General features: G+C 45.9%; 1 protein-coding gene across 2 annotated transcripts in view; it reads right to left on the bottom strand.

Annotated features, from left to right (window-relative positions):
• The window catches only part of FRMD4A (FERM domain containing 4A), a 362260-nt gene that overhangs the window by 46955 nt on the left and 293048 nt on the right, over positions 1 to 22257 (bottom strand). For both annotated transcript variants that reach the window (XM_030216141.1, XM_030216142.1), the window contains exon 14: positions 12522 to 12663. In XM_030216141.1, coding sequence (XP_030072001.1) covers positions 12522 to 12663 — 142 coding nt within the window. The remainder of the gene's footprint in view (positions 1 to 12521; positions 12664 to 22257) is intronic.

Here is a 22257-nt window from a genome sequence, read left to right as displayed (position 1 = left end):
TCCTCGCCAGAATTTCATTGATGAATTGGCACATTATTTCCAAAGTGAGAAGACCATCAAATGGTAGAACCCCCCCCCCTCCCCTCCACTAGATATCTTTTGTAATGCTAAAGAATGCTATGAGGCAATTTAGATCTAAAATCACTGCCTTTCTGAATGTCTAAGGGCCTTATAATGAACTATACTGTCTTGTCTACTCACACAGTTTTTAAAAAGTTTCTTTCAAAGTCTTTTGATCCCTATTTCCCACTTCCTGTGATTTGTGCGTTTTCCAGTAAGGTCTTCACTATGATTCCAAGGGAGCTTCTTGTGCAGAGATAGAACCATTTTAACCCAGAAGGGTTTCCTATCCCAAATTGTGCACACTGTGCTCTTGTCCGTACCAACTCGGGTTACCAGCAGTAGCAGGAAGCCAGCAAAGCGGTGAAACCGTGAAAGAGGAATTGAAATACCAGGAGGGTCCCGTCCATGTGTCGTCCCCTTCTGCCCTGGGAGGTTGCACTTTTCTTTTTTTTTTGGCAGAAGAAGGAACCAAGATGGCAGGTAACTATGAAGCCAGTGTAAGTCACCGTCACACAAATTTCTCCCAGTGAGAAAAGAGAACACTTTGTGCAGAACACTGTTTGTGCAGCGCTGCGTACGCTTTGTAGCGCTATAGAAATGCTAAATAGTAGTAGTAAAAAAAACCCTACCAACATTTCAGATATCTAACCACTGCTGTATGTATGACACTTCCCTGGCGGCCAGACTGCCCTGTAAGTATTGATCGATTTTCAATGACTGGAAGGTTCACATGCAACCGGGGGGAGGTCACTCCATGTCAAGTGGTCTGGTGGTCCCTGCGCGACGGCTGCAGTATGGGGTCAAACAGATTACTATATCTCAGCGAGTATTGCATTGGCGAACGTAAAACTTTACCAATGTTCATTGGGGACATGTATGAATGTTCACAGAAAATTTCATCGAAATCCGTGATGGTCGCGCAGGGACCACCAGACCACTTGACATGGAATGACCCAATATCATTGTGTGAAAATTACACTCTCTCAGCAGGACTTTGCCTTGGGCTCAGCGGCTTCCAACGGAGAGACAAAAATTACAGTAGGATTAGTCTAGCTGTACTAAGATAACTCATCACAAGATACAGCATATGGTATATGAGCAGTGCCAGACCTTGAACTCCAAGTCACCCATGGAGGACAGAAGCTTTAACTCCTTCCGCAGAAGGGCTTCTCAACCCAGTCCTCAGGACACACCAAGCCACACAGGTTTTCAGGCTACCCACAATGAATATACATGAGGTAGATTTGCATATACAAGAGGCAGTGCATACAAATGTATCTCAGGCATATTCACTGTGGGTAGCCTGAAAACTTGACTGACTAGGTGAATCCCGGAACTGAGTTCAGAACCCCTGCTGTGGAAGCTCCCCTCCTTCCATCCGTGGGTGACTTGGACTTCAAGGTCCGTTCAATAGAACTGGCACTGCTCATATACCTTTCTGCGTCAGAGGTCACGGTGGAGCTCTTTGAACTGGAAGGTCAATGGTTTTGAAAATTTGAAATTCCTGGATGCAGTCATCTACGGTGGTGGTGGAGGGGGGAGAGGGGGAGGGGGCAGTGGGGCCCTTCCACAGACAAAGGCTGGATTTGGCAGGTAAGAGACTGAAAAATCACCGAAACTGCGCAAACAAATAGAATACAACTATGAAGACCAGCCATCGAGCCAAGGTGAACACTAGCGCTACATATTAACCAAAACCAGTTCCCTCCCAACAAAAAACAGCAGGCAATAAACTAAACGGTCGATTTTCAGCCAGTGCGGTCACTGAACATATACTGCACCGGCATTATGTAACCCAGGCACTGAAACCTACGTGTGTGTTATACATGCAAATGCCAGTCTGGTGAGCAAGTGCTTTTCTGCTAATTACCTTCTCAGTTTACACAGCGTGTATTTGCAAGGAGGGTGTAAGCAGGGGGCGAAGAATGGGCAGGGCAAAGGCGGGACTCCCACTTGTAAACCGCCTTGCCGTTACTTACGAAAGGCGGCATATTAAAAGCAGTAACAAGAGGGGGCATCCGGTCCCCCTCCGAGTCAGACACACAGACTCTGCTTTCTGGAAAAGGTCTTGGTCCTTTGTACCTCCTCTGGTCCAGCTCCTGACCAGGGCTTCTTTCTCTATAAATAGCTGGGAAAGATCACGGCTCGAGAGGTAACAAAAAAAACCAGGTTCCATCAAACGAAAACCACTGAGCCTCTTACGCCTTTGATATCCCAAATGCCTGATTTAAAAAACAAATATGCTTTAAGCAAGTCCTTAAATTTAGAAACGATCAGTTCAGACAGAAGGAAAAGTGGAAGCCGATTCTACAGGCTATGAACTTTACAGAAAAAAGCACCCTCACGAGTTGCCTTTCGACGTGTCTCGGCCACTGGCGGGATTGCAAACTGATAACCACGCCAAAGAACATCACGTCCTAGAAGGACAATATGGAGAAGCTGAAATTTAAAAAGTAGACATTCAGAATCTGTCTCCATCATTAAATCTGCACAAACATTCTTACACGTAGAAGGAATGTGTAAGACTCCAACATTACACACCGGGACAGAAACAGCTGAATGTGCAACAGAAGACAAAAAACTGTAAAAAATTAGATCACAAAGTGTTATTCCAAGAACCTTACATGGATCAAACCCAGACACATAAATGGTTAAAGACAGGTGACCTGAAACCTAAGGATGAGAGACTGATAGTTGCAGCCCAGGACGATGGATAACAGATGAGATGGTTCACAGCAAACACAGGAACACAAACACATACAAAAAAATTAAAAGAGATAACAGATATATGTAGAGCCTGTAAAAAAGAGCTGGAACCAAGTCACTCATCTCATAACTGGCTGTGAAGTTCTGATGGGAGAAAATATCTATACAGAAAAGAACAGCAAAGGTGGCAGGTCTCATCCATTGGAAAACCTGTAAACATTACATCATCACTGTACGGGAAAAGTGTTGGGATCGTGACCCTAAGAGAGATTATGATCACCTGGGCATCCTCATTTCAACAGACAAAATAATGGCCATTACGGCAAAGGGGAAAACACCAGAAGGGCACTGGTTCTACAGGAGTCAGTTCCAAGTGATTATTCTTTGCAACTCGAGGTCTCCCTCAACATCTATAGCTAGAAACTCATTTGGATTATTTTTAAGGGAAAGGGAATGGAACTTTCTCTGGTTTTTGCAACTACATTCAAAGTGGTCTGGGGCAATGGAAGGTTAAGTGACTTGCCCAGGGACACAAGGAGCTGCAGTGGGAATCGAACTCAGTTCCCCAGGGTCAAAGTCCTCTGCACTATTAGGCCACTCCTCGGGATTCCGGAATCTTGCTATTCATTGGGGTTCTAAATGGAATGTTGCTACTCTTTGAGATTGTGAATGGAATCTTGTTAATGGGACTTGATATACTGCCTTTCTGAGGTTTTTGCAACTACATTCAAAGCGGTTTACATATATTCAGGTACTTATTTTGTACCAGGGGCAATGGAGGGTTAAGTGACTTGCCCAGAGTCACAAGGAGCTGCAGTGGGAATCGAACCCAGTTCCCCAGGATCAAAGTCCGCTGCACTAACTATTAGGCCACTCCTCCACTCCTTGGGATTCCGGAATCATGCTATTCATTGGGGTTCTAAATGGAATGTTGCTACTCTTTGAGATTGTGAATGGAATCTTGTTAATGGGACTTGATATACTGCCTTTCTGAGGTTTTTGCAACTACATTCAAAGAGGTTTACATAGTATATACAGGTCCTTATTTGTACCTGGGGCAATGGAGGGTTAAGTGACTTGCCCACAGTCACAAGGAGCTGCAGTGGGAATTGAACTCAGTTCCCCAGGATTAAAGTCCACTGCACTAACCACTAGGCTACTCCTCCATGCCTTCACTTTTTAAAAAGATCTTGAAACCTTTTTCCCCATCAACCTTCACGGGGATTGTGTCTTTATAAATTATCACATGCTGGGCTTTACTTGACTTGTACTAGAAGGGCAGCAACATCAAGTGACAAAAATAAACACAAAAGCAAACAACATACGTTTCTAATGTCTTTGGATTAGTGCAATCAAAATCTCACCACCTTAGCACTTCCATCCATGAGATAACGTTGCTGTTTTTATTCCTATTTGATAAGAGTTTTCAGCAGCATGGGTGACAGACTCTGGTTTATAAAACATCCCTTATCTATTTCCATACAGCTTCTCCATATGACGGTTCACGGCGTGGTTCGGATGCATTTTGTGCATAAGGGTACAGCTTCCTACTAACACCTTGCACTGGGCAAACTTCACGATACAGGTAAATAGCTGTGGTCTACACAGAGGCTCTATCACCTCTGCCAGAAAATCATGCTTGGTACCGTAAAGAGGCAAGATGCAGATGGTGAAAAAACAAGGCGGCAGGGATCTCTTTCAGCTAACACATAGGACATCCCCCTGTAGACAGACAGCCAAACAAGCGTTCAACTCTTCCCTAAGCACCTCAAGAACAAAGCAAAAGATATTCAACATTCACATCCCGGCAGGAGACTGGCCGAAGGACAGACATTGGAGGTTAAAAGCACATAAGCACCACCATACTGGGAAAAGACCAAGGGTCCATCAAGCCCAGCATCCTGTCTCCGACAGTGGCCAATCCAGGCTTCAAGAACCCAGAACCCCCCCCCCCCCCCCCCAAAAAAAAATAATTTTTTATTAATGTTCAATGGACTTTTCCTTCAGGAATCTGTCCAAACCCCCCTTAAACTCCGTAAGGTCAGCTGCTATCACTATATTCTCCGGCAACGAGTTCCAGAGTCCAACTACACGCTGAGTAAAGAAAAACTTTCTCCTGTTTGTTTGAAATCTACCATATTCTAGCTTCATCTTGTGTCCCCTGGTTTTGTTGTTGTTTGAAAGTGTAAACAAACGCTTCACATCTGTCCGCTCTACTCCACTCGTTATCTTGTAGGCTTCTATCATATCACCCCTCAGCCACCTTTACTCCAAGCTGAAGAGCCCTAACCTTCTCAACCTTTCCTCATCATTCCCTTTATCATTTTCGCCGCCCTTCTCTGCACCTTCTCCAATTCCTTTATATCTTGAGATGCGGCGACCAGAATTGGACACAATATTCGAGGTGCGGTCGCACCATGGAGCGATACAACGGCATTATAACATCCTTGTGTTTTGTTTTCCATCCCTTTCCTAATAATGTACCAGCAAGCTGTCTTGCAAACAGATGTATACATTTTATGCAATGACTGAGACCCTAATAATGGGAGTCACAGAAGTAAGGCTGCTCCCCCTCCCTCTGGTCCTCCACTGTGACCTATGTCCAGCAGTGGCACTAAGCACTGAGCCTACATGTCATTGAGTGTCCACAGGTTCTGCCCCTCCTCCTGTCCGACCGATACACTGGAGTGGGACCTTGTGCCGACTTCCTCTGTGTTTTGGTTAAGGGGGGCAAGAAGGATGAAAGAGAAGAGGGGGTGGATGTCAGCTATTTTGGTTTCATTATCTGGGGTCATGCGACTTTTAAAGTGTTAAAATGGGGTCATATTGGATACAAATTTGGGAAGCACTGGCTTATCACATGCATATTTCCATCTCTGCTCATGGATGCATCTTTCTTCCATGTGAAAGTGATTGGCTCTTGGCACCTTGCCAAGCGTTAGAAACTCCTCACTGCAGTTTTGGTCTTCATCCTGGAAGAACTCTGGCCCGTTTCCTTCCTGAAAGATACTTCCAGGGACGATCAACACTGGGTTTTATCAGTGAACAGCAGTTCACTCGGCGTGAGGAGTACATTTCAACACCACGTTAATGTCAACATCTTTTCCACATATCTTCATCCTCCAACTCTCTCCGGCTCCCTCCGACATCCTCAGAAGAAGCTTTCAAGAATCCCAACAGACACGTGGCTTCGGATGAAAACAAGCGCCACATGCAGGATTCTGTTCACAGAACAGAATTTACTTTTGTCATGAGGCTGGTAAGAATAACAGTGTTTAAGGAGAAATGAGACCTCACCTGCTAATTTACTCCCACCAACAGAGGGAGACAGAACTACTGACTAGTGACCTTACATTAGGAGCTGAGCAACCCTCACTTCCTCAACAAATTACTTTCTTATGCATTAGTTATGTATCCTATACTGTTTATTGTAAGACACACTGAACTCAAACTTGTTTGGGATAACGTGGGATATAAATGCCAAAAATAAATAAAAACAAAGCAATACAAAGAGGAACAGTAACACTAACCACAGAGTTCCCCCAAAGACCAAGGGGAAAAAGGAGCACCAAGACACAGAATTCATCCCAGGATGCACTGGGCAGGGCACCGCCATTTTCCAGGTGGTGCCAATGGAAGAGGGCGGTCACCTCCCTCCTCCAACTGCAGGTGGGGTGGGGGGTGGGGAAGAGCAGCTAGACCACCAGGTTGGGGGGGGGGGATTTACCCGCGGCCCACTGGGCCACCAGGGACATTGGAAAGATGCTGGGGGGGGGGGGGGGGTTAGGAGGTCTCCAGCCCCCTCTGAACCTGAGACAGGGGGACCGGAGGTCCGCCGGACCTCCAGCCCCCTGTCGCTGTGTGTGTGTGTGTGTGGGGGGGGGTCGGGGTTCCTGGGGGGGGGGCTGCTGCATTGGGGGGGAACGGGGGCCAGCTAGCATGCAAATGAATGCTGACAGGGCTCACAATTCCTCCCCAACGGTCTGCAAATCCTAACGCCAGCTCTGAGCTGGCGTAGGGTTTGCCGTGGCTAGCGAACCAATCTATGGCGAACTGGTTGCTGATCATTGGGGATGAATAGGTTTAGCATGCATTTGCACGCTACTTGTGCTAAGAGCACTGTTTTGCATGCATTTGCATGCTAGTTGCGTTAAGAGCCCGTGAGCGCGTTGTTTCACGTGCTCGGAGGCTCTGATCATGGGACAGTAGAAAACACAGGTACTAACAGGCTCTAGCACCAGCGTTTGCTTCTGATCATTGGCCCATAAAAGTACGATGGGAGAGATAAGAAGAAAACCAGAAAAGAACAGAGCCCTGAAATCCAAGTGAGGACAGCGTATCAAGTAGGCTGTGATCAACAGATAGATCGAGAAGGATGAGTATAGAATAGAGACCTTTGGATCTGGCCAGGAACAGGTTATTGGAGACTTTAGCAAACGCTGTTTCAGTTGAATGACGAGGGTGAAAGCCAGATTGAAGTGGATCAAGAATAGCTTGAGATGAAAGAAAGTCAAGGCAATGGCGGTGAACAGAACGTTCAAGTATCTTGGATAGGAAAGGGAGGAGGGAGATGGGGTGATAGTTGGAAGCATATAGTGGAATTGGAAAAGGTGCAGCGAAGGGAGACGAAAATGATAGCGGGGATGGGACAACTTCCCTATGAAGAAAGACTAAGGAGGCTAGGGCTTTTCAGCTTGGAGAAGAGATGGGTGAGGGGAGACATGATAGAGGTATATAAAATAATGAGTGGAGTGGAACAGGTGGATGTGAAGAGTCTGTTCACACCTTCCAAAAATACTAGGACTAGGGGGCATGTGATGAAACGACAGTGTAGTAAATTTAAAACAAATCGGAGAAAATGTTTCTTCATCTAACGCGTAATTAAACTCTGCAATTCGTTGCCGGAGAACGTGGTGAAGGCGGTTAGCTTGGCAGAGTTTAAAAAGGGGTTAGACGGTTTCCTAAAGGACAAGTCCATAGACCGCTACTAAATGGACTTGGGAAAAATCCACAATTTCGGGAATAACATGCATAGAATGTTTGTACGTTTGGGAAGCTGCCACGTGCCCTTGACCTGGATTGGCCGCTGTCGGGGACAGGATGCTGGGCTTGATGGGTCTTTGTTCTTTTCCCAGTATGGCATTAATTATGTAGGTGGGGTCCAATGCAGGTTTTTTTAAGGAGTGGTGTGACTACGGCATATTTATTCCTGGCAGGCTTAAATCCTGTCGCAGTACTAGCTTCCATCATTTCTGCAAGTTATTCACTATTCAGGCTAAGGATTTCCTAAATATGTTTGCTGAATCTCTCTCTCTCTAACTTCATATCGTGACCCCCCCTAAGTCCCTGCACTTCTTTATCTGTCTTCCTGCACTAGTTGGAAGTTTCCAAACATTTGAACGTTTCTGTCAGTTCCTTCCTCTTCGGGATTCTTTACTCCTCTCCGTGCAGGGCTTGTGTTCCACGTTAACAGCACTTCTCCGAACGCCTTCCACCCGCTCAGTGGCCGTATGAAAGTGCGGCCTCACTAGTGGCTGGTGTCCAGGGGTTTTAGGGCTTCAGCTTTTAACTGAGTTTTTGGCTCCAGTTTTTACAGGTATTTATTTCTGAGGTTCCAGGTTTCCTGATATTTATTTTCAAGATCCGTGTTTATTTAAAAGAACCCAAATTTTATGGCCTGAAGTTGAGGACTCCTGGCTGGATTTTAGAGAAATATACCATAAAGTGTTAAGCCAAAACGTGAAAGTAGAGGCAGCAACCGGCCTAGCATGGACGGATGGTTTATTTGACTTTTACAGATCAGCACTAAATAAGAGATCGCAATTCAGATCACGGCTAATTCTTGGAAGTAATGGTCTCTGTGGTTTTTTGAGCTGATACTACAAACCCAAGTGCTGAACATTGGTGGTTGACTGTGTCAAAACATTCCCAGTCAAGCTATGAGCGAAGCTTACATGATAGTTGTTGTCCTACCCACATCAGTTATAGAGAACAGCAAATGAAGAATGTTCGGCCTAATATTGAAAATTAGTTATTCGGACAACAGCAGCCACTGGCTAGATAATTCTCTTAGACAGTGCTCTGTGCAGGTATTCAATGGTACTGTCTGGACAGTGTTGCTGAATCTGTTTACGTTCCGCCCCTCCCCCCCCCCCCCCCACTAGCTGGATAATGTGGCTGAATCTCCTTCCAAACTGCTCCAATGCTATCTGGACAGTGCCGATCATTCTTCTTCCAGACTATCTGGACAGTGCTTTTCAATTCCTTCTAGACTGCTCCAGCACTCTCCGGACAGTGCCGCTCAATCTCCTTCCAGACAGTCTGGACACGGTTGTTCAATTCCTTCTAGACTGCTCCAGCGCTCTCCGGACAGTGCCGCTCAATCTCCTTCCAGACTGCTCCAGCGCTCTCCGGACAGTGCCGCTCAATCTCTTTCCAGACTGCTCCAGCGCTCTCCGCACAGTGCCGCTCAATCTCTTTCCAGACTGCTCCAGCGCTCTCCGGACAGTGTGGCTCAATCTTCCTTCCAGACTGCTCCAGCGCTCTCCGGACAGTGCCGCTCAATCTCCTTCCAGACTGTCTGGACACGGTTGTTCAATTCCTTCTAGACTGCTCCAGCGCACTCCGGACAGTGCCGCTCAATCTCCTTCCAGACTGCTCCAGCGCTCTCCGGACAGTGCCGCTCAATCTCTTTCCAGACTGCTCCAGCACTCTCCGGACAGTGCCGCTCAATCTCCTTCCAGACAGTCTGGACACGGTTGTTCAATTCCTTCTAGACTGCTCCAGCGCTCTCCGGACAGTGCCGCTCAATCTCCTTCCAGACTGCTCCAGCGCTCTCCGGACAGTGCCGCTCAATCTCTTTCCAGACTGCTCCAGCGCTCTCCGCACAGTGTGGCTCAATCTTCCTTCCAGACTGCTCCAGCGCTCTCCGGACAGTGCCGCTCAATCTCCTTCCAGACTGTCTGGACACGGTTGTTCAATTCCTTCTAGACTGCTCCAGCGCACTCCGGACAGTGCCGCTCAATCTCCTTCCAGACTGCTCCAGCGCTCTCCGGACAGTGCCGCTCAATCTCCTTCCAGACTGTCTGGACACGGTTGTTCAATTCCTTCTAGACTGCTCCAGCGCACTCCGGACAGTGCCGCTCAATCTCCTTCCAGACTGTCCGGACACGGTTGTTCAATTCCTTCTAGACTGCTCCAGCGCTCTCCGGACAGTGCCGCTCAATCTCCTTCCAGACTGCCCGGACACGGTTGTTCAATTCCTTCTAGACTGCTCCAGTGCTCTCCGCACAGTGCCGCTCAATCTCTTTCCAGACTGTCCGGACACTGTTGTTCAATTCCTTCTAGACTGCTCCAGCGCTCTCCGGACAGTGCCGCTCAATCTCCTTCCAGACTGCCCGGACACGGTTGTTCAATTCCTTCTAGACTGCTCCAGCGCTCTCCGGACAGTGCTGCTCAATCTCCTTCCAGACTGCTCCAGCGCTCTCCGGACAGTGCCGCTCAATCTCCTTCCAGTGCTCTCCGGACAGTGCCGCTCAATCTCCTTCCAGACTGTCCGGACACGGTTGTTCAATTCCTTCTAGACTGCTCCAGCGCTCTCCGGACAGTGCCGCTCAATCTCCTTCCAGACTGCCCGGACACGGTTGTTCAATTCCTTCTAGACTGCTCCAGCGCTCTCCGCACAGTGCCGCTCAATCTCTTTCCAGACTGTCTGGACACTGTTGTTCAATTCCTTCTAGACTGCTCCAGCGCTCTCCGGACAGTGCCGCTCAATCTCCTTCCAGACTGCTCCAGCGCTCTCCGGACAGTGCCGCTCAATCTCTTTCCAGACTGCTCCAGCGCTCTCCGGACAGTGCCGCTCAATCTCCTTCCAGTGCTCTCCGGACAGTGCCGCTCAATCTCCTTCCAGACTGCTCCAGCGCTCTCCGGACAGAACCTTTCTTTAGTCTTCTGTCTAGCCGCTCTTCTGAATCTCTCTTTTAGGCCTCAGTCTGTGGTACAAAGATAAACTGCTCCCCTCTGTGACTGCACTTGCTGTCTCTGAAGCATTTGTTAGCATGAAAGGCGCAACGCAAGGCTTCCTGCCAAGACACCGCAGCACAGGTCTAATCAGAAGCGCTGAAAATAGAATCAAATCTGCCGAGTGTAATTATACACCTCAACAACTTACAGACTGAAGTGCACATTATCATCACCCCCTCCCCACATGTTACACAACATAACTTCCAATTACCTGCCACAGTCTCTAATTTGCTTATTTCATTCCTGTCCAATGCTTTTCTTTTCTCGTTTTTTCATGAGAGGAACCATTTTGCTTCTTTTCAGTGACTTTCTAACCTTCCACCGGCCTCTGTTCAACTTAGCTGGCAGCTTTCGAAAGCTATTCTGGGAGACATTTTGGTGCGTGTGTGGTTAGAATAATGAAAGAGTCATAAACGAAAGATCTTCCCCGTCAGGACAGCGCGGGCATATTGTTTTAATTAAAAATGACTGACTGAGCCTCCCAAAGCCGGAGAGTCGGCCAAGCTGCTGTGAAGGAGGCCGGGCCTTCTTCCTTGGAAGTGACATACAAGGCAAGGTGGGCCCACAAAAATTACGAGAAAGACAAACTTTCTCCTCATTACATTGTCTCTCCTCTTTGGAACCACTTCATTTGGCCCAGCAATTTCCTCCTGCTCCTTTGGACCTTCCAGTTCAATCAAAACAGGCCTCTATTTACTACTACCCAGGGATTATCCATCATATATGCTCCTTACCCCCAATCTACATCACAGTGACAGTCTTTGGTCAGACTTTGAGGCCCTCTGGAAACCAATGAGTGTGTACCCTAAAGCTGGGCCCTCCATCCTTCCCCGTCATCCCCAGCCCAAGGTGTGGAAGCCAGGTCAAAATTCAAACCACCTTCTTCTTCGTAATGGTGGCCTGAAACAACACACTGCAATGCTTGGCTGGCACTATTTATACAAACCTGACTTCTTTAAACAAGGACAATGTTGAATTGTCTAAAGAATGTGATTATAACGAGAAGCATGAACTACGCCGAATGCCTTTTCTTCCACAGGCTAAGATCAGCAGGACAACCCAGCAAAGCAGTATACTTCAAAAACCTGCACAGCCACGGCAGGAACTAAAGAGTTTAGACCCTTCCACGTCACACTGTGTAAGTGTCTTTGAAACGTGGGTGGATCATCTTTGGACAGGAATGGCACAACCGTAGAGACCTACCAGTCTCACCCCTCGATTCTACAGGCTGGGCGACAGGATGAGTTATGCTGTCAGCCTTGCTGGTCTGCTGAATGACTGTTTGGTAAAGTCATGTTCTCTCAAAAGAACACCACCAACCCTTGCAGTCACACAAACGAAAGCAAAGACAGCGAGGGTGACAAAATAACTGAACAGCAGATGTTGTCCAAATATTGTAGCTTTATTTCAACATCTGAGACTCGACACGTGTCGTGTTTCAGCCTAAAGAGGCCTTCTTCAGGAGTCTTTAATTGGATGCATGGGATGCTCAGATAGCCACTGTAAGATTTGAATGTGGATGTTTTATATTTGCCAACCAATATCGTATTCTGCTTGGCGTAAGAACTCTGCCATGTGGAAATAGTGAATTATGGTAATACGCTTTCCACAGGATGGGGCGCAGAGAGAGGAAACAGAGGAACAATGAATGCGTGAATTCACAGCCACATGCTAGACTGTTCCAGCAATAAGTGACACTTCCAAGTCTAGTACCAGGTTTTCGTGCTTACCTGAGGACAAGAGGCTGCCGCTGCTGCCACCAATTATCTGTCCTTTGCTTCCCATGTTGGCCAGTTTTGAGGTTTTTAGTGTTCCAGTTTCAGTCAGGTCAATGGCGATTTCACTCAGGCTCCTCGCTGCATGGATTTTCGACTAAGGAACATGAAAAGATTGAGTTTTACATGTCAGAGTTTTGTAATTCAGTGGGCCACAGCAATGAAACCTACTATTTACTACTTAAGGTTATCAATAGAAATCAAACAAAATAAAACATGGAAAAGAAAATAAGATGATACCTTTTTTATTGGACATAACTTAATACATTTCTTGATTAGCTTTTGAAGGTTGCCCTTCTTCCTCAGGTCGGAAATAAGCAAATGTCTTAAGTTATGTCCAATAAAAAAGGTATCATCTTATTTTCTTTTCCATGTTTTATTTTGTTTGATTTCTATAGATTCTACATGGAACGTTGCTATTCCACTAGCAACATTCCATGTAGAAGTCGGCCCTTGTAGATCACCAATGTGGCCGCGCAGGCTTCTGCTTCTGTGAGTCTGATGTCCTGCACGTAGACTCACAGAAACAGAAGCCTGCGCAGGAATGTTGCTAGTGGAATAGCAACATTCCATGTAGAATGTCCAATAGTAGCAACATTCCATGTAGAATCTCCAATAGTACCAACATTCCATGTAGAATCTCCAATGGTATCTATTTTACTGTCATAGTAATGCTTGAATGTTTTCACTTATATACACTGTCAGCTAGCACATTTGCTTATTTCCGATCTGACGAAGAAGGGCAACCTTCGAAAGCTTTAATCAAGAAATGTATTAAGTTATGTCCAATAAAAAAGGTATCATCTTATTTTCTTTTCCATGTTTTATTTTGTTTGATTTCTATAGATTCTACATGGAACGTTGCTATTCCACTAGCAACATTCCATGTAGAAGTCGGCCCTTGTAGATCACCAATGTGGCCGCGCAGGCTTCTGCTTCTGTGAGTCTGACGTCCTGCACGTATGTGCAGGACGTCAGACTCGCAGAAACAGAAGCCTGCGCAGCCTTCTACATGGAATGTTGCTAGTGGAATAGCAACATTCCATGTAGAATCTCCAATGGTATCTATTTTACTGTCATAGTAATGCTTGAATGTTTTCACTTATATACACTGTCACATTTGCTTATTTCCGATCTGAGGAAGAAGGGCAACCTTCGAAAGCTAATCAAGAAATGTATTAAGTTATGTCCAATAAAAAAGGTATCATCTTATTTTCTTTTCCATGTTTTATTTTGTTTGATTTCTATTGATGACCTTAAGAGTGGACTAACACGGCTACCACACTCCTCTACTACTACTTAACATTTCTAAAGCGCTACTAGGGTTACGCAGCGCTGTACAATTTAACATAATGGTATTGTGGTACTGAAGGTTGTTCTTTAAACTGAGCAAAGTCAATAACTCCTGCAACCTACCGAGCTGTGTGTTTCTCTCAGTGTCTGCCCGCAAAAATGCACAGGCACTAGGAATTCAAATGTCCTGGTGCTGGTTTTGCTCTACTGCAGGTGAATACGTATTTTTATTTTAAAACTTTTAATCATTCAAAATGGCTCACAGATACTAATAATAATATTTATTTGTATTATTAAAATCTTTTTATTACGAAATCAACCAAGTTATACAATAAAACAAAGACAGCAGTATTACACATGGGTCAATATTGAGCCGGCAGCAGTCAGTGGATTTTAAGCCGTTGACCGCTGTGGGCAGAATCGAGCCCGGATATTCAATGCTGGGCTATGCCTGGCTTCTGGCATTGAATACCTGGGAATCTAAGTTAACTGGGCACCGGTCAATATTCAGACAGGCATCCGGTTACCTCAATGGATAAAGTTAGGACAGTGTTTTTGCTGTTGTGACTTTGTCCACTGACTTAACTGGTTAGCGGAGTGAATATCCTTGTTAAGTACCAGCTCTGCCCCTGAACTAACCCGGTTACTGCATTGGCAGTCAGAGGACCCCTAAGTACTGCTCACTATTCAGAAATTGCCAGCTCAGTGCGGGTTAACTTTGCAGGAGCCTTTCCTGCCCATTAAACTCTTTTGAATATCAACCCCACAGATTTAAAAGACTTGACAGAAGGCAACATTCAAATGCAATGCAAACAAAATAATACAGAAATCATTTTACAACTGTTGTGCATTTACCGTTTGTTGATTTTATTACTTTATATGTTTTTTGCTTAGAAGGTTTTTTTTCTTTAGCCATTTTTAATGTTGAGATTATTTATTTAAAAGCATCTTCTTGTCCCACAGAACCACAAGCAAAGCAGGCATTAATGCCTCATAAAGATGCGAACATTACTGGTGCAGTGCAAGCAGCAAGAATGAATCGCTGCAGGAGCTGAGGATACCTGTACCGGGAAGTGGGGTTTCAGAGACCAGAATGCAGATGTCGGGATGCTGTGGAGGAGAGGGGAGAAGACAGCAGTGCGGCGCTGCAGCTGGGTGGCCCACCTGTACCTTCGCCACTGGGACCAACACTGATAAGCACTGCACCAACACGATTATATTGAAAAAAAAATCTAAAATTTTAAACTGTGAACACTATGTATAAAGGCGACATAGACACTAAAATAAGCAGGGCCGGTCTTAGGCAGGGGCGATAGGAGCAATCACACAGGGCCCCACATCTCTGGCATGTCTGTCCTATCTCGGAAAACACCTTTCTGCTCCGTACCTACTACTACTACTACTATTTAGCATTTCTATAGCGCTACAAGGCGTACGCAGCGCTGCACAAACATAGAAGAAAGACAGTCCCTGCTCAAAGAGCTTACAATCTAATAGACAAAAAATAAAGTAAGCAAATCAAATCAATTATTGTGTACAGGAAGGAGGAGGGTAAGTGGAGGCAGGTGGTTACAAGTGGTTACGAGTCAAAAGCAATGTACCTTAATGTGCATCCACATTTCAGTAGAGAGCATCAGGCAGCAGCAGAAATTTTCATATCCCACCAGCTGCTAAGCCGAGAGCCTCCTTGCTGTTGTGTCCCGCCCCCTTTTGATGTCACTTCCTGCTTCTGCTCTGTACTGAAACATGGTGGATGCACATCAAGGTATGGGTTGAGGTGGGGTTCGGAGAGCTCTAAACTATCTTTTAAACTCTATCAGAGTTATGGCTTATGGTGGCAGGCGTGGGGAGGGGTGGGGCGGAAGCAGAGGGGCAGGTGTGGGTAGGGGCCCTTCTGAACTGCTCTGCACAAGGCCCCACAATTGCTAAGACCGGCCCTGAAAATAAGCACCCAGAACGAGCCCCGACGGTGTGCAAACTGTCATGCACAAAATCTCCAGTGCTCTAAAGTGTAACTGTGTGCACCAGTGTAAAATCTGCAAGTATGCTACACTCCACCCAAAGTCCGTGCCTTGCAACACCTTTGCACAGTGCATACAAGTACTCAGGATCTTTCTAGCGCATGTACTTACCGGTCTATTTAATTTATTTTTACTTTATTTATTACATTTGTATCCCACATTTTCCCACCTTTTTGCAGGCTCAATGTGGCTTACATTGAGTGATTCCGGTATGAACAAAACAAGGTGATATTCCGAATGGATGAGGTGCATGTATGGTAAATACAGTTGGGGGAACTTAGAGACGGAGTGGAAGAGTTAGGATATGTTCATTGCGGTCTTTGGTTACGTTATGTCGCAGGTATCCAGATATGTTATGTTGGGTCGGTGGGGTATGCTTTTCTGAATAGGTCTGTTTTTAGCGCTTTCCGGAAATTTAGGTGGTCGAGCATATGCCCACCAGCCAAAAACAGGCAGACCAGGGGAGGTCCAAACACACCAGATCCAGGTGCTGTGAAAAGCCGCAGGATCCAGAAGTACGCTAGCGGACCACCACTGCAAAGAAAGGAGACTTCTGAACAAGGAAGGGAAAATTATGGCCAGAATTCCAATGGCCCCCCTGAGGTTGGCCCTATAGCAACCACAGAACATACTGAGAGTAAGGCCCCAAGGGGACACGCCACACGGAACTACTTTTTCTTTCTGTCTCCATCCAACCGTGGATGAGCACAACCACCCACCTGTCTGGCTAGGATGTAAAGAAACATAAAATATGGAGTGCTAGGTCAGACCAAAGGTCCATCAAGATCAATATCCTGTCTCCAAAAGTGGCCACTTTTGCCCTGCAATGGTAAAAAAAAGTGTTTCAATAAAGATAGGCACTTGCTTCTTTCTGCCATTGCGAGGCAGAATGCATGTCACCCCTGCTATGCAAGTATATGGTCAAAAAATATAACAAAAGCCTCATCTCTATATGCAGAAACCCTTTGAAAAATTAACCCCCTTAACGTGGACAAGTGAAAATTAATCCCATTCTGGGTACAAAATACTGGGGGGGGGGGGGGGGGGTGTATGTTACAAAAAGATCTCGGAGTATCCGTGAATAACACATTAATATTTTCAGTCCAGTGTACTGTGGATACAAAAAAAAAAAAAAAAGCAAACAGAACGTTTGGGGTGATTGGGAAAGGAACGGAGAACAAAACTGAAACTGCCACTGTGCCTCTATTTAAAGGTCCCTGGTGCAAAGGCATCCAGTGGCGTACCAAGGGGGGGGGGGGGTTGCGGTGGGTGCGGTCCGCCCCGGGTGCACGCCGCTGGAGGGGGGGGGGGGGGTGCCGCGCATTTGTCAGCAACGCTCGTTCCCTGCTCCTTCTGCCCGGAACAGGTTACTTCCTGTTCCGGGGCAGAGGGAGCAGGGAACGAGTGAAGCCGACAGGCATGCGGCACCCCCCCCCCCCCCCAGCAGGTAAAAATGCACCCGGGGGGAGGTGTCCGTCCTTTTGCCGGGGGGGAGGTGTCCTTTCGCTGGGGATAGGGGAGGTCGCGCTGCACCCGGGGGGGGGGGGGAGAGGGGGCGCTGCACCCGGGCCGGGGGGGGGGGCGCATCTGTGATCCGCCCCGGGTGTCAGCCACTGAAAGCATCGCGAGTGTTTTCTGCAATTCTGGTCACCCACCTCAAAAAGGACATAGAATTAGAAAAGAGTTGGGGAAGAGTGACAAAAACGACACAACAGATGGAACTCCTCCCTTATGAAACCTGGAAAAGAGAAGATTGAGAGAGGTGGAGTTGGTTAAAGAACAGCTGTTTAAACTTTGAAATATTAGGACACAACCAGCAGGCAGAAAGCAATTTGTAGAAAGTTTTTTTCTCACACAAAACTGAGAAGTTCTGAAAGAAAAGAGGACATTTTTCTGGTGTTAAGGTGTGAGGAAGCAGAATATTTGCATGCATAGGTTACTAAGATCAACCTGATTACCGACTTAGCTTGAAAAAGCATGTTTTGAAAAAGTCCCTTTAAATTCAAAATGATATAAAGGTGCAGAGAAGGGTGATGAAAATGATAAAGGGGATGGGACAACTTCCCTATGAGGACAGGCTGAAGCATCTAGGGCTCTTCAGCTTGGAGAAGAGATGGCTGAGGGGAGATATGATAGAGGTCTATAAAATAATGAGTGGAGTGGAATGGGTAGAGGTGAATCGTTTGTTTACTCTTGTCAAAAATACTAGGACTAGGGGGCACGCAATGAAGCTAGAAAGTAGTAAATTTAAAACAAATCGGAGAAAGTATTTCTTCACTCAACGTGTAATTAAACTCTGGAATTTGTTGCCAGAGAATGTAGTAAAAGCAGTTAGCTTAGCGGTGTTTAAAAAAAGGTTTGGATGGCTTCCTAAAGGAAAAGTCCATTGACCATTGTTAAATTGGCCTTGGGGAAAATGCACTGCTTATTTCTGGGATAAGCAGCATAAAATGTATTGAACTTGTTCGGGATCTTGCTAGGTATTTCTGACCTGGATTGGCCACTGTTGGAAACAGGATGCTGGGCTTGAAGGACCTTTGGTCTGTCCCAGTGTGGCAATACGTATGTACTTATATAACACATCACCACCTTGGGAGAATTTCTTCATAAAGGCGGTTAATAAATCCCAATAAATAAATAAAGCAGTGGAATCTGTTATCAAAGGATGTGAAGGTGGAGAACATCAGGGGATTCAAAAGAGATTTTGACAAGATCCTGGAGGAAAAGTTCACAAAAGATTATTAGCCAGGAAGACAAGAGAAAGCTATAATGACACGAGAATGAGTTATAAGAAAACGATCAAATATTTGAGGATCTGCCAGGTAGTTGTGACCTGGACTGTTCCCAGCTAGTGGCGGGATGCTGGGCTCGATGGACTTGGGTCTGACTGAGCATGGCTTTTCTTATGTTCTTAGCTCACGAAACCCGTGTGTGAGGAAGCTAGAAATGGTGGCCTTCACAAGCTGAGTTGCACGTCGGAACATCTTGAGATATTTCTGTTCTCATGCAGCTGGCTTGGGTGGGAGGTGGGGGGTGAGAGCAAGGAGTAGGCCAGTCTTTGGCTTGTTCCTCAGCAGATTTACTCTTGTGTATAATTATTTGTACATCTCTGAGCTTCACAGAAACTGAGACTGGAGAAGATAACATAACCACAATAAAACATTTTCAGCTGTATAAACACTGCTCCTACGAATACGTCCTGTGCGCCAAAGTAAAGATGACCATCTTTCAGGAAGAAAAGTTTTACAAATAATAATGTGTGTGTGCGTGGGGGGGGGGGGGGGGGGGCAGGGGGGAGACTCAAAATAAAATAATTTGGCATGCATACCTGCCCTCTGTCAGCCAAGAGCTTTCTCTCCCATTCAAGGGTAAAATGAGACTCAGGGAAACACAGATATTAAAAAAAACAAAAAAAAACTGTGTGCTGTACACCGAGAAAAGCATTAAAAGGCCACAATTTTTTTTTTTGTTACATTTGTACTCTGCATTTTCCCACACATGGCAGGCTCAATGTGGTGGGCAATGGAGGGTTAAGTGACTTGCCCAGAGTCACAAGGAGCTGCCTGTGCTGGGATTTGAACTCAGTTCCTCAGGACCAAAGTCCACCACCCTAACCACTAGGCCACTCCTCCAATCAAAAAAGCCACATATGGGAGACGTAGCTGCAAAATCTCTGAAATGGTACGGGACTCAGGACAACCCGATTTGTTGTCCACTTTTTCTCGTTATCTGCGTAAATGGTGTTATTAGGGTTGCATGCACTTTCATGGCTAGCACAAACCGGCATTGGGCCAGTGAAAGAACAGGGTTGTCTGAAGGGGAGACCTGTGTGTACTGCAGAGCTTATAAACTCCACCATCTCTCGGACTGTCACAACCTATAGAGACTGACGATGTCTGCGCTTCAGGACTGGTTGATACCCTAACCGTCCTGAAAGGATTTCTCTGTTCTTTGTTCTCTTATATAGGTATGCAGGACAAATTTTACTGCCAGCAGGACCAGACTTTGCCAACCAGCGAAAAGCTTTATTTACTCCCAAGCATGAAATTATCATTAAGATGACATAAAATCACTCCATTCAGTCAACAAGTATTTGGCCAAGTGAAGCCTAACATTAGGGAAACTGGCAACTAAATGTGCCTCAGTCTCACGCTTCGCCTACTGTCTCTCTCTCACTTGTGGGAACCAATAAACCAAATGTTATCAGCACCGAAAGTCATCACTCTCTGATTGCTGCAGAACCCACAATTTATTTTCAGCGATAAGAGACTTGGCAATTTATCCTTCTCCCTCTTGGCTGCTTTTGTACAGAGGCTCTCGGTACTGGTCATCTCTCAGTCACATTCTTTATTTTCACACGTGATATGTTCTCTCTACTCACACGCATTCCATGTGACCCCGAGTCACACGCAGACTGTAAAAAAACACTTTTAGAATTGCCCTGTCAAACATCAGATCCTGAAAAAGAACAGCATGCCCGTTTTCCAAGGCTTCAACATGACCTACTGAGTTAGGGAAAAGGTTCCCTGTAACGGCTGAACCGAGTCTGTTTTCAAGAGCTCCAGACTGAACATCCATCAGATGTACCTGCGCACGTAACCTATAAGACAGTTCTTACATAGAAACATAGTAGATGACGGCAGATAAAGACCTGTAAGGTCCATCCAGTCTGCCAATAAGATAAACTCATTGAATATGGTAGGACATGATACATCATATGCATATCTGATCTTGATTTGTCCTCGCCATTTTCAGGGCATAGACCGTAGAAGTCTGCCCAGCACTGGCCTTGTTCTAAAATTTCTGAAGTTGTTGTCAAAGCCCCTGAAAAAGCTCCACTCCAGCCCATCCAAATCTGCTCAGGCTCGAACAGGGCACAGACCGTAGAAGTCTGCCCAGCATCGGCTTTCTACTTAACCTCCGCTAAGTTTCTTTGGATCCCGTTCTTGTAATCAGGATTCCTCTGTGTTTGTCCCATGCATTTTTGAATTCCTTTACCATTTTCATCTCTACCACCTCCAGCGGGAGGGCATTCCAGGTATCTATCACCCTCTCGTGAAAAAATACTTCCTGACACTATTCCTGAGTCGGCCCCCTTTCAACCTCAATTCATGCCCTCTGGTTCTACCACCTTTCCGTTTCTGGAAAAGGTTTGTTTGCAGATTAATACCTTTGAAATATGTTAGTTCTTGTCAATCTTTTTCTGGCTGTGACCCCATGATAGCGATCAGATAAAACCATGTGACCCCACCCCACCCCCAGGAAGTATGATGCATCTATGGAGAGCCCATCCGAGTTCTGACCCCAAATGTGCAGTCCTGACCCACAGTTTGAGAAGCTCTGCTCTTGCATAGCTTGATTACCCAGAAACCTTTGATAAAAATTGCCTTGAAAATGACTTTAGTATCTAAATGTAAATCACTGGGAGCACGGATCTGGAAAAAGGCACGTAATAAATCTCAAATCCGAAGCTTCAAAATTAGGGCTATGCGGTTACCTTTCTAACTGCAACATGAGAGTGGAAAGAACCAGCCTGTTCCTCTCCTTTCTGCCAAGGATGAACTCCAGCTGCCATGCGTAGAGTGTGAATCCAGGCACAGGCCAGGTTTTACGATCACCCTTCTTTCTAGTCTACCATTTTGGCCAACATGGCTGGTTTCCCACTGGAATTTCTAGGTATTGCTGTATTTGCAGCCTGCCAGACCGACCGACCCAGCTGCTGATAGCATTTCATCATTGCAGATCAACACCATAATAACAACAAGAGGAAAATAATATTCTTTCCACCTGTACAGGAAATATTAACGTAGTTATTTCACAAATGCAGCCAGCCAGAAAGACTCAGCTGTTGGTGTAATGTTATCATTGTAGTTGACTACATGGTTTTAATGGCTAAACTTTATGGCTTTGCTGCCGATGTACTTTATGGTTTCACTACTGACTGTTGCAAAATGCTTTGTTCCTCCTAAACCTACCTCTCCTCTCCCCCCCTTTCTTTATCTCTGTGGATAGCACTCTCATTCTCCCTGTCTCATCTCCTTGTAACCTTGGGGTAATCTTTGACTCCTCTCTCTCCTTCTCTGCTCACATTCAGCAGATTGCCAAAATCTGTCGTTTCTTTCTCTATAACATCAGCAAAATCCGTCCCTTCATCTCTGAGGACTCTACCAGAACCCTTATCCACACTCTTATCACCTCTCGTCTTGATTATTGTAGCCTGCTTGTCATTGGCCTCCCTCTTAGCCATCTCTCTCCTCTTCAATCAGTCCAAAACTCTGCTGCGCAACTCATTTTCTGCCAAAGTCGCTATGCTCACATTAGCCCTCTCCTCAAGTCACTTCACTGGCTCCCTATCCGTTTCCGCATTCAGTTCAAGC

The sequence above is a fragment of the Microcaecilia unicolor genome, chromosome 10, assembly GCF_901765095.1.
Source record: "Microcaecilia unicolor chromosome 10, aMicUni1.1, whole genome shotgun sequence".
Taxonomy (NCBI): domain Eukaryota; kingdom Metazoa; phylum Chordata; class Amphibia; order Gymnophiona; family Siphonopidae; genus Microcaecilia; species Microcaecilia unicolor.
Note: the sequence above shows the minus strand (reverse complement) of the source record. Positions and strands in the feature narration are given on the sequence as shown.